Here is a 15,492-nt window from a genome sequence, read left to right on the forward strand (position 1 = left end):
GGACCCGAGATAACCGCGCCGCCCGCCCCGCACACTCCCCCGCCCGCCCGCATGCAGGCGGGCAGCCAATGGCAGCCTCGGCCAGCGGGCCCGAGCTCCCGGATTGGCCCGGCTGCCCGGCGGGGGGGGCGCCCCCCCCCGGCTCAGGGCTAATGGCCAGGGCCGGGCTGCAGCGCGCCCCGGGAGCCGGGCAGGGCTCAATCCGCCCCGCTGGGGCTCGCCGGGCCGCGAGTGCGGGGGCAGCTGCTGCGGCTCCTAGTCCGGCTCCTGGAGGCGGAAGGGGACTGAGCCCTGGCCAGGCGGCCGGAGCCGAGCCCGGGGCGCGGGGGGGCGGTGCAGCAGCTGGGCACAGCCTTGCAGAGGGGCACGGCGGGGGGAGGAGGCTGATGCTGCAGATCAGGGTCCTCCCAATTCCAGCTGGCAAGAGACAGACACGGGTCGCCCCCCCCCCCCCCCATCTCAGCCTCATCCTCCCGGTTCTGGACCCAGGGCCTGGCTTGGGGACGCTTTCCATCCTCTCCAGGGCTTGCAGTTTGGCTCAGTGGCTCCCAGCACCCCCACTAGGCCAGCTGGTCATTGAATCACAGAACAGTAGACCTCGAAGGGGCCTCGGGAGGTCACCACGTCCAGTCCCCTGGCCCCACGGCAGCACCAAGCACCCTCTAGAGCGTCCCTGACAGATGCCAACAAGCTGGCTGATGCTGAGAGCTGTTGGCCACCCCCTTCCGTGCCCCTGAAGCCACCCTGACTCAGCACGTGTCAGGATCAGGCCCCTAAATGTCTTCTGAAGAGCAACCAAAGGCAAAGTCTAATCTTGCTGCTGTGAAAAAGGCCCTGCTGGGAACTGGGAACTGGGGGAGAGGCAGGGACCAAGGGGAAGGGAAAGAGGGAAGATGGAGGGAGGAAGAGCAGGACTTGGACCATGGGGATTTATGTCTCCAGTGACATGCGGGTAGCCTCTGCATAGCGGCAGGTAAAGGGGATCAGAGCCTAGGGAGTTGCGGGGAGACGTGACCCCTTGCCCGCCTGGCTCCATCTGCACAAGCCTTCCTTCCCCCCTTCCTGCCTAGCCCAGGACCGACAGGAGGGGAGCGGCGTGCGTTCCAGCTCCCAAGCAGCCTTTCAGAGATTATGCTGTGAAGTGACTGGAAACAGGAAGGATTCCGAGATTTAGGGAATTAGACACTGGGATTAGCCAAAGGGCTCATGAAGCCAGATGTTCTGAATGAAACTAAGTTTGCCGTTCGCCCTTCCCCTCCCTGCCCTGGACCTGACATTGGGGCAGACCTGACATTGACCTCCAGACACTCAAACTCCCTGTCCCTGCTCTCGGGTCAGGTTCACGGACTCGGCCCGTCTCTTCAGGGAACTCAACGGCCCTTGCCCAGAATATCAACCCAATTTCCTAGAGCCCTGCGAGAAGGATGGGACCCAGGGTAACTCTCCACCACAAGGAGAAAGCGCCTCTGGGAAGAAGGCAGCGTTTCCTGAGTGCTGGCTTAGGCCTGGGAATGAATTTCCTAGGAGCTCAGGGCCATCACAAAAGCTCTGAGAAGGGCTCCTTTGGCCGGCTTTGTCAAACAAACCTGCACAGAGCGTGTGTTACAATCCCACTCCATCACATGCCGAATTCTTCCCCGGGGAGGGGGTGAGAGAGAGAATGAATCACACATAACAGCTGTAGTCATGTGGCTGGAAGGTCCTCAGGTACTATGGCGGGGAGGGCAATATATGAACCTATACCGGCTAGAAAGAAGCTAACTAGAGTTCTTATGCAAGTCAAATTCATATAAGGCTATTGTGCTTTGCTCCCCCATTGATATCTAGGGCCGCTTAGGGAAGCAAAGGAAATGATTTCTCTGCGTCTTTGTTCACTGGAGTTGCCAGACAGATCTTGACCCATGGTCCCTCTAATCTGCTGTCCTCTCTCCAACAGTGGACAGCACCTGTTGCCTCAGAAAAACCCTGAAGCAGACAGGTATGGGATATGCAGTCCTCAGGAAAAGTTCCCTCCTGGCCCTCAACAGTTAATGGTTTTCCTTAGTCCTTACTATTATGAGTCTGTTATATTCATACAAACATCTGGTTCTTTTAGAGTCCTGCTTCAGTTTTGGTCTCAGTACTATCATGTGGCAGTGAGTTCCACAGGACAATTTTGTGTGATTAAAGTATTTCCTTTTACCAGTGTAAAATGTGCTGCCTTTCCATTTCATTGACTGTCTCCTTGTTCAGGAAAGGTTGACTACTCTTGCTACAGTGGCCAATGGAGCTACAAGTATCTAATGCTTCTAGGCTAGATCACCCCTGATCCTATGTTATTATTGTCCACCTGGAAGCCCTGGGTTATTTCTGTGGTACAGCAACGCTGTCCCTGTCAGAGCAGGCCCTATCAAATCCCTGAACGTGAATGCATCCGTGAACCAGGATCCTACAGATGAAGCTGCTCCCTGAACTGGGATTTGATTAAATCTCTTCTTGCACGTGTGCCCAAGGCTACGCCAGCTTCCTCAGAGGAAAACTGTAGCAGGCCACAGACAAAGCTTGTAGCATATTTGATGAAAGTCATTGGGCACTCTAATGACAGCAGTGTCCATGGGAGAAACCGAGTTTTGTGTGTATGCAGACAAGGACAGAACCGTTGTTCGTGTTGCTGGCTCCTTTCCTGTTGCTTGTGAGCAAAGCCGTCTTTTAAATCGCACGGCTCTCGCAGAGCACCGACTCCAGACAAGTGTTTCTCCTTGTTTGGCCACCAACGAAAGCACGTGACTGAAATGACAGGCCACAGGAGGTCGGTGGCTGATCGCTAATTGAGCCTCTTCCATTTAGTCTGTCTTCCAGAGCGCAGCCGGCTGTGAGCCTTCATGAACATTAATGGACACCGAGCATCTCCGTGGCCACTGAAAATCCCAGGCTGTGAGCTTTTGAGGACAGAGCGGCCGCACGTGGTCCTGCTCGGTGTTTGGCTCTGGGGTGCGTAGTGCGGAGCAAATCGCAAGTCACGGGCTAATGCCAGGATCCACCATTCACCTTCTATCCTGCCATGACGATGGGATATTGACAGACGGGCACAAGGAAACTAATGCAGGCGGAAGTTTAAAATCACGTGGGATGAGCGAACGTCCTGCTTTTGGGTGTCTCTCAAGGGGTCCTGGCTTCTCACCTTCTTTCATAATGTGCCTTATTGGAACAGCACCCTGCCTCCCATCTCCCCTCCTTTACTTACTTCCTTAGTGAAGTCTGCCTACGTGGATTGCCTTTTTGGTGGTATCCCTGTGCTTCTAGGAAAGTCCTCCTGTCCCAACGAGTAGGGATCGGCCTGGGACTCAGCAGATCCCATTTCTATTTCTGGCTGTGCCACTGCCCCACCGGTGTGCACGTGGGCGAATCATGTCGCCACCCTGTGCCTCAGTTTCCCCATCTGGTAATGTTCTTCCTCTTCCCCTGTTAAGGACTCTGAGATCTCTCAGCAACTCATGCGGCTTAAGAACTGATCATCGTTATTGGGCAGCGATCCCCCCAGCCAGAACGACCGGCGGCCACAAGGAGGCCTGGTTTAGTGTCTAGAGGAGAAGGCCCTTTGGGACAGAGATGTGGCTATTTCTTTGACACCTTTGACCTGCGGTGCAGCGTCTTGGCGACAAGAGGCATTTCCCTGGAGAACACACAGTGCCCTGTGAGTTGTGAATTGGTTCGCGAAACTATGGTAATGGCAAAACATAGGGACAATCCCAGCCTTCAGTCTCAGGGGCTCACAAACTTTATAGCCAGAAGGGCCCCTGACTCCTTGCATATCGCAGGCCACCGACCCCCCGCCACACCCCGCCACTCCTGTTATAAACCCGTAACCTCTGGCTGAGTTACTGAAGTCCTCAAATCGTGATTAAAAGACTTCACGTTACAGAGAATCCACCACTTCCAGTCTTTTAAACCAGCAATCGACCTGTTCCCCATGCTGCAGAGGAAGGTGAAAATGCCCCAAGTGCTCTGCCAATTTGACGGGGTCCTTCTTGTCTGGTGATCTGGTAGACCTTGACCTCGTAGGCAAGACCCACCAGGCAGATTCCTGGTTGCTCAGAGCCCTCCGCATCCAGGCGGTTGGAGATATTTGCTACTAACCGACACAGATGAGCCGTGCCATTGTGGGCAGCTTCCTCATACCAGCCCCTCCATGCACATATCCAGCTCAGCCGGGAAGGCAGTTAATGTTTTTGCCCCACTGCCTGTCTGCCCCCCAGGAAGGCCCTTCCAGGACTTCACACCCCTGATGGTTAGAACCCATTGGAATTTCAAACCTAACGGTGTTGATGGCCGTTGGCACTTAAATATCACCTCTCCCTCCCTGGTATTTACCCCTCGGATATATTTACAGAGAGCAACCCTGTCTCCTCTGAGTGTTCGTTTGGTTGGGCTCTTTAAGTCTCCTCTCAGAAGGTAGGTTTCCCATTCCTCTCGTCATCCTACTAGTCCCTCCCGGCGCCTGTCCCAGTCTAAATACATCTTTCTGAAATGTGGGAGACCAACATTGCCCGTAGCATTCTCTTGTTTGCATGATCTAACTTCCTCGTTCCTGTCTGTACTTACACATAATTGCTCTGCGTCTCTTGGGATGGATCCTCAGGTGGGGAAATCGTCATAGATCCAGCCGGGGAAAATTGCTCCTTGGGGAGTTCTAGCAATTTACACCCACTAAGGATCTGGCTCTTTCTATATCACAAGACCACGCTATACTCTCACTTACACCTTAGTAACCCCCACTAAATTCCTAGCCTCTGCCTAAACAACAGGCCGCGTCAAACAATAGAAATCAACAGCATCACTGGAAACAGGAATAAGGGGCAACATTTTAACAGTGAGGCTAATTATCAAGGGGTTCGGGGTGCGTGTGTGTAGTCTCCATCGCTGACAATTTTAAAATCAGGATTGGATGCATTTCTAAAAGACCTGTTCTAAGGAACCATTTCGGGGCTGTTCTTCGGCTTGCGTTGTTACAAGAGGCCGTTCCCGACAATGCCAAATGTCTTGGCTTGCTTTGGAATCTATGAAAGGCAATTGGCTACATTTTCCCTATTACAGTTCTTCAACCCTGTCCAGCTGTTTGTTAGTGTCCTATGTGCAAACATCACAGAAACAAAGGGCCATTTTGGTTCTTGTTTAAAAAAATAATCCCTGTCAAAATATACCGTTAATTTCACTTAAATGATTAATGAGGTTGGCAAGGCAGATGCCAATGTCTGAAGTTTCTCGCCGTCAGCACTGGGAATTATGTGGGCATAACGGATGCAGGGTTTGCTGGTTATGTTCATTGTTTTATTCATTTGTATTTATTATTCATGTCATTATGCACAGGGCACTGTTCTATTCTTTAGTTGTGTTCCATATTAAAGGGACACCACCATTCTAAAATGTGAGTTGAAATGCAGTATCACAGGCCGCATGCCCCTTAAGTCCCCTGCCACATTTTTTTTTGGTTTTAGAATCACGTTCCTCTGTTTAAAACATACTTTTTTGTTCCCTCTGGTGGAGTAAAAGAACCACAGAAACAAAGCAGGAATCTTTGCTTTGAAGCTATAAACACTCACGCAGTTAGTGCAATTGTCTAGTGTAGATAACTTTGCCAGCTCAATCCAAGTGATAGGAGTCCCCTGGCCTCGATGCATTTACATTAGTATAAACTTACTTTATGACATAATAGTCCCTTGTGAGAAAGGGAGTAACCCTATGGGCATTGGGTGTCTTATACCAGAATAAATGCCTCCATAAAAGGGCTTGTATGATTTTACTACCAAAAAAATAAAATCACAGCTCTAACCAACATACAGGCAGTCCCCGGGTTACGTACAAGATAGGGACTGTAGGTTTGTTCTTAAGTTGAATTTGTATGTAAGTCGGAACTTGTACATATTGTAGGGGAAACTCTAGCCAAACATTACTCCAGAGCTCAGTTTTATTCTCCCACACCTCACTTCCCTCAGTCCTTTATTCTCAAGCTGAGGTGTCTGCTGAGAAAAGCCGCTCAGTGTCTCCCTGGTCTGCTGGAGGGGGGGCGCTAGCTTCGCGTCTCCCTGGTCTGCTGGGGGTAAGCAGCTAGTGCGGGGTTGCCTCACCCCGTTTGTAAGTAGGGATCCGATGTAAGTCGGATCCATGTAACCCGGGGACTGCCTGTAAAAGTGTAAACCAGGTCTTACTTCATTTACAGTTCAGTGTCCCCATAACATAAGAACTAGGGGTCAGCAAATGAAATTAATAGGCAGCAGGTTTAACACAAACAAATGGAAGCATTTCTTCATACAATGCATGGTCAACCTGTGGAACTCCTTGCCAGAGGATGCTGTGAAGACCAGGACTTTAACAGGATTCAAAAAAGAACTAGACAGATTCATGGAGGTTAGGTCCATTAATGGCTATTAGCCAGGATGGGTAGGAATGGTGTCCCTCGCCTCTGTTTGTCAGAAACTGGGAATGGGAGACAGGTGGTGGATCATTTGACGATTCCCTTGTCTGGTCATTCTCTCTGGGGCACCTGGCATTGGCCACGGTTGGAAGACAGGATGCTGGGCTAGATGGACCTTTGGTCTGACCCAGTATGTCTGTTCTTCTGTAATGGTATCAGACCACTCACCTAGTTCATGTTATGTACATGTACAAGAGATGGCAGGACTGAGACGGAACGAAATATAGAGGGAAACAGAGAAGGTGACTATGCACAAAGCGTGGTCAGCCGTGCAATAAGAAACTGAAAAAAACCATAGCATTCTCCCCTCCAACTCTAACTATTATTACAGTTATAATCAGTGCAGGTGTTATTTTTACTAGAGATACTTTCCAAAAAGGGGAGAAAATCATGATTTTCCCAGATGTTTCCTCTTTTTTTCTCAATCCAACATTTAAAAAAAAAATTAGCCAGCTTTATAGCAAGTTGAAAAAAAAAAAAGCAGGGGAAGAGGGATGTTATAAATGTTTCACCAACAATGTTCCCGTTCATTTTTTATTATTATTTTGAAATGTCATCAAAATTAAAACCCAAAGAGGCGACTAGCTCTTCTATCGAATGATAACAGGTCAGTCAATTTCAGACCGGGAGGCGGGGGTGAAATGCTAGTCCCGCTGAAGGCAACGCACGTTTTGCCTTTCGAGCCCAGATGTTGTAAATGGATGGTGCCTAACATCACATTCCCTTCTGGAAATCTTTTCCCTGCTGCTGCATTGTTATGGGTGGGTCAGTATAAATAATGAAAGAGATTAGAGAAGAGCACTATATTCGGTTTGTTCGCTCTGTGTGCTTGGCAGAAGTTTGGCATCGTCTGGGATTCTCTTCTTAAGGTGACCCACCTTTGCTACTGGAAGCTTAGCTCAGCTGTTGCTAGCAGCAGTGGGAAAATTAGTTAAGAGGAGACATTAGCACCCCCTACTGTTTGAAGCTGTGGTGAAAGTAACAACATTTCTTACAGGCACTGTCCTATTGCAACGCGAGTCCCTACCAGCTCTTTAAATAGCTTCCTTGGCTTTTGCTGCAGCTCAGCCTGCTCTTGTCAGAGCTACGCACCAAGGTGTACCTGTGTCCTTTCACCTCTGTTTTTTAGCATCATGCTGGGTAGATTTGCTCCATGCGGGATTAGTGTTTAAAACACTAGCAAACTTTTTGGAGTCCAGTCTACGTGAAGGCTTCTACCTTTACTGCCAGGGACAGAGCTTTTTCTTCTCTCCTCTGACCACCTTCACCCCCAGTGCTTGACCTGTGCCATGCCTGCACCCCAGCACCCCCGGGCTTGGTGCAACAGCTATCAAAGTAATAAAATTGCTTGAGCCCTGCAACCGCTTTCATTGCAAAAGAAGCCTTGCTCGCCACGATATTTATACTGGAGAAAGGAGATGGAAAAAGTGTGACTTGCACTAGCAGTGGAGGGTGAGGAGCAATGTTCCCTCTAATCTTTCCCAGCTGCGTGCGGAATAATATTTTTATGTCCGCTGAGGCATGTGCGAATGTGCACCACCAACAGATACACAAAACCTAGCTGTGGGTGCTCTGCTCATCAGCTGGGCAGCATCTGAATTTATCCTGAGCGGCCGCACATGCACCAAGCTTACTGGGGACACAGGAGAGGAGATTTCTGATGGTCCTTCCATGGTCTCAGACCAACCCCCAAGAAAGATCTGTCTCCTGAACAGCTGAGCTGGGCCCTGGGAGTAGAGCATCCCAACACATCAGAGGAGCAGAGCTGTCTTTAGGCTCTTCTAGCTACGGTGGGCCCAAGCCACAGAACACCTGGAAGACAAGGTACCTAGACTGTGAGTTCTTTGGAGGCAGGGACTGTCTTTTTGATCTCTGTTTGTACAGCCCCTAGCACAGTGGGATCCCAGTCCATGAGGCTCTTGCATTCTACAGTAATACAAAGAATCAGAATAATGCCTACAACCTTGAACTTTACTTACTGTTCTCTGGGGAGCCAGCATAGACCACAGTTGACAGGTGTGGTGCACTTGCAGTAGCTGGTGCTGCCGAGGACATGGGTGGCAGCCATTGGTACTACAGTATTTGGCGTATGCACAATGCTGAAGGTTTTAGCAATGGAGGGAAAAGTGTGTGTGTGTCAGTCACTCCCCCTCTCTTGTTAGTTTTGATTTCCCCAATATCTTTCACACAGCCCCGGCGAGGGAACAAACGTTTAAAAATGGAATAGTTGGTTGTGAAACCACAAATGTTGGCAGGGAGACTCCAAGCAGGTGAACCATCTGCAATGACTTTTCATTCATTTTTAAAAGCCGACTGGATTTTGAAGTGGCCGTATCGCTTTCAGCTATGTTCCCTCCTAGATAACTGCAAGCAGTGCTGGTAAGTCCCTTTGGTGGTGTAAATTGTTTACAGGCAGAGGATAATGCCACCAGATCAGAGAGGAAAGTTTAGGGGTAACATTTTCAAAAGCTCCTAAGTGACATAGACGCTAAGTCCCATTTTGAAAAGGGACTCTCAGACTCAGGTCCTCTGAGGTATTTGGGCTCCTAACCTCCATAGCTCACAAGGCCAGAAGAGCATAAGAACGGCCATACTGGGTCAGATCAAAGGTCCATGGAGTCCAGTATCCTGTCTTCCAGCAGTGGCCAATGCCAGGGCCTCCAGAAGGAGTGAACAGAACAGGGAATCTTCAAGCAATCCCTCTCCCATCATCCATTCCCAGTCTCTGACAGAGACGAGGGACACCATTCCTACCCATCCTAGCTAATAGCCATTGATGAACCTAACCTGCATGAATGTATCTAGTTCATTTTTGAACCCTGTTAAAGTCCTGGTCTTCACATCCTCCTTGGGCAAGGAGTTCCACAGGTTGACTGCATGCTGCATGAAGAAAAACTTCCTTTTGTTTGTTTAAAACCTGCTACCTATTAATTTCATTTGGTGACCCCTAGTTCTTAGCCTATCTATGCCTCAGTTCCACTTTTATAACCTCCCAACTTGTCCTATCTGAACACAGGCCCTTTGGGCAGGGTCTGTTTCTTAGGGTACGTCTAGACTTTGACATGTGCTGTGTGAAGAAAAACTTCCTTTTGTTTTAAACATGCTACGTATTAATTTCATTTGCCGACCCCTAGTTCTTACGTTACGGGAACAAATACATAACTTTTTCTACATCAGTCATGATGTTAGAGACCTCTATCATATCTCCCTTTAGTCTCCTCTTTTCTAAGATGAAAAGACCCAGTCTTTTTAATCTCTCTTCATATGACACCCATTCCAAACCCCTCATCATTTTTGTTGCCCTTTTCTGAACCTTTTCCAACGCCAATATAGCTTTTTTCAGATAAGTCCCATTATCTCATTCAAAACGTGGGCGTACCATGGTTTTATACAGAGGCAATAAGATGTTCTCTGTCTTATTCTCTATCCATTTTTTAATGATTCCTAATATTCTGTTTGCTTTTTTGACTGTCGCTGCACACTGAGTGGATGTTTTCAGAATACTATGCACAATGACTCCAAGATCTCTCTCGAGCAGTTATAGCTAAATTAGTCCCCATCATGTTGTATGTATAGTTGGGATTATTTTTTCCAGTGAGCTGAATGTGATCGACTACTCTCACCTCCTGCATAATGATGGGAATTAATCAGTTTAGGGGTCTTTGAAAATCATAGTAGGTGGCTATTTTAAGCTCCCTACGTACTTTTAAAAATCTGGCCCTAAGAGCCAACAGTCGGGATCCTCAAAAGTATCTAGATGTCTAACCTCTTGAAATCCATGGCAGTCAGGTGCCTTAAATACCTCGCATCTGACCAAGTGGGTCTTTGCCCACGAAAGCTTATGCTCCAATAAATCTGTTAGTCTGTAAGGTGCCACGGGACTTCTTGTTGTTAAAATCCTTGGAGGATCTGGGCATACGTCCCCTTTGAAAATGAGTTTTAGGCTCTTTAGCCACTGAGGCACTTTGGAAAATGTCCCGTTCTTAGATGAGGAATGGGCCTGTTAAGGATGTAGCGAGGGACAGATGTCTGAGGGGGAGCTGCTGCTTAGGTAAGGCATGAGGGGAAATCGACTCGGATGCCTGTAGAGTGAATACACACGTTACAGCACTGATGCATACCAAGGCGTCCCTTGCTTACTGCATTCTTTTTACAGCTGATGGCTGAAATAGGCGTAAGGTGCCAAGCCCTAGAGGAAGTAAGGCCTCCCTCCAGTTTCCACTGAAAGGAGGGGGAATCTGTGTATTGATTTTAAAGGGAAGTTGGATTGGTCCGTAAATGCCCTACAGAGTGTTTGTAAAATGTAGTTCATATCTCGTCCCGCCCTGGGCAGAGCTGGGGTTGACTTATTTCACCCCAATGATTCCTTCACCCCCTGCTGAGCCAAGCACTGCAGGACCCTGTTCCACTGCTGATTGCAAAGCAGCTGCAGGCGGGAAATGCAAGCACCCGCCCACATGACAATGCAGGTGGCCTTTAAGGCCCTGCTCTGTGGCCCCAGTCTGGTGATGTGGACTGGGAGAGTTGGAGCTTTGCACTGCATGGTGCAATGGGGGGGGATGCAAGCACCCTCCAGCATTGCAATGCAGGTGACCGTTGCTCAGTGGCCCCCCTCTGGAGATGCGGGGGGGGGGGGGTCGTAGCTGTGCATTGCACGGTGCAATGGGGGGGAATGCAAGTGACCATTGCTCTGTGGCCCCCCTCTGGAGATTGAAGGGGGGGTCGTAGCTGTGCATTAAACGGTGCAATGGGGGGGATGCAAGCGACCGTTGCTCTGTGGCCCCCCCAGGAGATGGAAGGGGGTCGTAGCTGTGCACTGCACGGTGCAATGGGGGGGATGCAAGCGACCATTGCTCTGTGGCCCCCCTCTGGAGACGGAAGGGGGTTCGGAGCTGGGCATTGCAATGGGGGGGATGCAAGCGACCATTGCTCTGTGGCCCCCCCGAGACGGAAGGGGCTCGTAGCTGGGCGCTGCACGGTGCAATGGGGGGGGTGCAAGCGACCATTGCTCTGTGGCCCCCCCCCGGAGACGGAAGGGGGTCGTAGCTGGGCGCTGCACGGTGCAATGGGGGGGGTGCAAGCGACCATTGCTCTGTGGCCCCCCCCCGAGACGGAAGGGGCTCGGAGCTGGGCGCTGCACGGTGCAATGGGGGGGGATGCAAGCGACCATTGCTCTGTGGCCCCCCCGAGACGGAAGGGGCTCGTAGCTGGGCGCTGCACGGTGCAATGGGGGGGGGTGCAAGCGACCATTGCTCTGTGGCCCCCCCCCCGAGACGGAAGGGGCTCGTAGCTGGGCGCTGCACGGTGCAATGGGGGGGGTGCAAGCGACCATTGCTCTGTGGCCCCCCCCCGGAGACGGAAGGGGGTCGTAGCTGGGCGCTGCACGGTGCAATGGGGGGGGTGCAAGCGACCATTGCTCTGTGGCCCCCCCCCGAGACGGAAGGGGCTCGTAGCTGGGCGCTGCACGGTGCAATGGGGGGGGTGCAAGCGACCATTGCTCTGTGGCCCCCCCGAGACGGAAGGGGCTCATAGCTGGGCGCTGCACGGTGCAATGGGGGGGGTGCAAGCGACCATTGCTCTGTGGCCCCCCCCCGGAGACGGAAGGGGGTCGTAGCTGGGCGCTGCACGGTGCAATGGGGGGGGTGCAAGCGACCATTGCTCTGTGGCCCCCCCCCGAGACGGAAGGGGCTCGGAGCTGGGCGCTGCACGGTGCAATGGGGGGGGATGCAAGCGACCATTGCTCTGTGGCCCCCCCCGAGACGGAAGGGGCTCGGAGCTGGGCGCTGCACGGTGCAATGGGGGGGGATGCAAGCGACCATTGCTCTGTGGCCCCCCCCCCGAGACGGAAGGGGCTCGTAGCTGGGCGCTGCACGGTGCAATGGGGGGGGGTGCAAGCGACCATTGCTCTGTGGCCCCCCCCCCGAGACGGAAGGGGCTCGTAGCTGGGCGCTGCACGGTGCAATGGGGGGGGTGCAAGCGACCATTGCTCTGTGGCCCCCCCCCGGAGACGGAAGGGGGTCGTAGCTGGGCGCTGCACGGTGCAATGGGGGGGGTGCAAGCGACCATTGCTCTGTGGCCCCCCCCCGAGACGGAAGGGGCTCGTAGCTGGGCGCTGCACGGTGCAATGGGGGGGGTGCAAGCGACCATTGCTCTGTGGCCCCCCCGAGACGGAAGGGGCTCATAGCTGGGCGCTGCACGGTGCAATGGGGGGGGTGCAAGCGACCATTGCTCTGTGGCCCCCCCCCGGAGACGGAAGGGGGTCGTAGCTGGGCGCTGCACGGTGCAATGGGGGGGGTGCAAGCGACCATTGCTCTGTGGCCCCCCCCCGAGACGGAAGGGGCTCGTAGCTGGGCGCTGCACGGTGCAATGGGGGGGGTGCAAGCGACCATTGCTCTGTGGCCCCCCCGAGACGGAAGGGGCTCGTAGCTGGGCGCTGCACGGTGCAATGGGGGGGGTGCAAGCGACCATTGCTCTGTGGCCCCCCCCCGGAGACAGAAGGGGCTCGTAGCTGGGCGCTGCACGGTGCAATGGGGGGGGTGCAAGCGACCATTGCTCTGTGGCCCCCCCCCGGAGACAGAAGGGGGTCGTAGCTGGGCATTGCACGGTGCAATGGGGGGGGGGTGCAAGCGACCATTGCTCTGTGGCCCCCCCCCGGAGACAGAAGGGGGTCGTAGCTGGGCATTGCACGGTGCAATGGGGGGGGGGTGCAAGCGACCATTGCTCTGTGGCCCCCCCGAGACGGAAGGGGCTCGGAGCTGGGCATTGCACGGCGCCCCGGGGCGGGGTGGGATTGCAGCCCCCCCCCATGGCAATGCCGGGGGCTCGCGGCGCGGCAGGAGACGGGCGGCCCCGCCGCTGTGAAGCCCCGCGGCCCCCCCCGCGCGCCGCCCGCGAACAAAGGGAGCCGGCGGCGGCCGCGCTGCCCGCTCATCCCCGCCCCGCCCCGCGCCGCGCCGGGAAGGGAGGGGCGGGCGGCTCAAGATGGCTTTAGCCCGGCTCTGCGCCCTGCTCGCCGCCGCCGGCTGCTGCGTCCCGGGCCCGGCGCGCGCGGAGGCGGCGGGGGAGCCGGCCCGGGAGCTCGAGTGCAAGCTCAAGAGCATCACGGTGTCGGCGCTGCCCTTCCTGCGGGAGAACGACCTGAGCATCATGCACAGCCCCTCGGCCGCCGAGCCCAAGCTGCTCTTCTCCGTGCGCAACGACTTCCCCGGCGAGCTGGCCGTGGTGGACGACCTGGAGAACACGGAGCTGCCCTACTTCGTGCTGGGTGAGCCACGGCCCCCCCGCCGCTAGCCAGGGGCCACGGGCCCCCCCCGCCACTGGCCAGGGGCCACGGGCCCCCCCCGCCGCTAGCCAGGGGCAACCGCCCCCCCCGCCGCCACCCCCCCCCCCCCCCGCCACTGGCCAGGGGCCACGGGCCCCCCCCGCCACTGGCCAGGGGCCACGGGCCCCCCCCCCCCCGCCGCCCCCCCCCGCCAGCCAGGGGCAACGGGCCCCCCCCCCACTGCCGCCGCTAGCCAGGGGCAACGGGCCCCCCCCCCCCCTCCCCCCCGCCGCTAGCCAGGGGCAACGGGCCCCCCCCCCCCTGCCGCCGCTAGCCAGGGGCAACGCCCCCCCCCCCGCCGCCACTAGCCAGGGGCAACGGGCCCCCCCCTGCCACCGGGGCTAGCCAGGGGCAACAGGGCCCCCGCGTTCCCCCCCCCCCCCCTGCTAGCCAGGGGCAACAGGGCCCCCGCACCCCCCCCCGCTAGCCAGGTGCAACAGGCCCCCTGCACACAGCACCCCCACATACCCCACTAGCCATGGGTAACAGGCCCCCACATCCCCGCTAGCCACGGGCAACAACCCCCCCTGCACACAGCAACCCGTGTCTTCCAATAGCCACGGGCAACAGGACCTCCCTCCGCACGCAGCATCCCCGCATCCCCTGATAGCCACAGACAGGGCCCCCGCTATCCCCGATAGCCACAGACAGGGCCCCCCCCTGCACACAGCACCCCCACATCCCCTGATAGCCATGGGCAATAGGCCCCCTCCTCACATGCAGCAGCCCTGCACCCCCAGATAGCCCTGGGCAGCAGGGCCCTCCGCACTCCTAGATAGCTACGGGCAACAGGCTCCCCCACACGCAGCAGCCCCCCTCCCCGCAGCACCCCCGCACCTCCAGATGGCTGCTGTGTGCAGTGCCTGTGGCTGTGCCCCACAGAGAGCCACATGAACAAGCCTCTTGCCTGCAGCAGCCATGCACCTGTCCAGCAGTCCGCCCCCTTCCCCCCCCACCAGAAGGCCACATACACAGGCCTCCTCATGCCCTCCCCCCCCATAGCAGCAGGCACTACACACAGTAGCCATGCTTCCTGCACCCCCAGGTAGCAGCAGGCAGAGCTCCTGCTCCACACAGCAGCCAGGACCCCCAGAAAGCCACATGCAGCTTCTCGTGCATACAGCAGCCATGCACCTGGCTGCACCCCCAGAGAGCCGCATGCACAGCACACAGGGGCCTTCAGGTGGCCCTGTGCCCTTCCCTTGAGGGATGCAGCAGCCATGAAGTGGGCCAGGAAGATTTGCCCCCACAGCCTCCTGCACAGCTCCCCCTGTACCCAGCAGCCATGTGTCCTGCAGCTCTACAAGCCAATCCCTTGCGGCATGCAAAGCAGCCCTTACCCGGCACCCCAGGTGGCCACATCCATGTGACCTCTGATATGTATCATGTATATTCATCCAGTCAAAAGCTGCACCCTAACTGCTGTTCCTCCACACCACACCATGCCTATAACCTCCTGCACTCACATGTAGGCCAGTGTGCTGCCTAATTGACACTCCTCTTCCTCCAGGTAGCTGCATCCAGGTGAGGGCTGTTAGTTTCTCTTCTATATTCATCCAAGCGGCTTCATTGCTCTTGTAACATGGTGGAAAATATCCATGTGCATTTCCCTTCCCATTAAGGCGCTTGCCTCTGTGGTCTCTTCGCACCAGAACACTTGTGTATGCACGCGTGTGACCCTTGTGCAATACTCCCACAGCCCTTCCATCTCCGTGCTCTG

The 15,492-nt window shown here is 54.9% G+C and overlaps 1 protein-coding gene across 3 annotated transcripts in view; it reads left to right on the forward strand.

Moving 5' to 3' along the window:
* The first annotated feature begins 13,377 nt into the window (after positions 1–13,377).
* Positions 13,378–15,492, forward strand: part of ASTN1 (astrotactin 1) — a 145,368-nt gene continuing 143,253 nt past the window's right edge. Inside the window, exon 1 of one of the 3 annotated variants that reach the window (XM_075936893.2) lies at positions 13,378–13,715. In XM_075936893.2, the coding sequence (XP_075793008.2) occupies positions 13,433–13,715 (283 nt within the window). In that variant the 5' untranslated portion in view covers positions 13,378–13,432. The remainder of the gene's footprint in view (positions 13,716–15,492) is intronic. The other 2 variants (XM_075936892.2, XM_075936891.2) reach the window with 2 other exon arrangements.

Source organism: Pelodiscus sinensis, chromosome 9 (genome assembly GCF_052426305.1).
Source record: "Pelodiscus sinensis isolate ZL-2025 chromosome 9, ASM5242630v1, whole genome shotgun sequence".
NCBI classification, from domain to species: Eukaryota; Metazoa; Chordata; order Testudines; family Trionychidae; genus Pelodiscus; species Pelodiscus sinensis.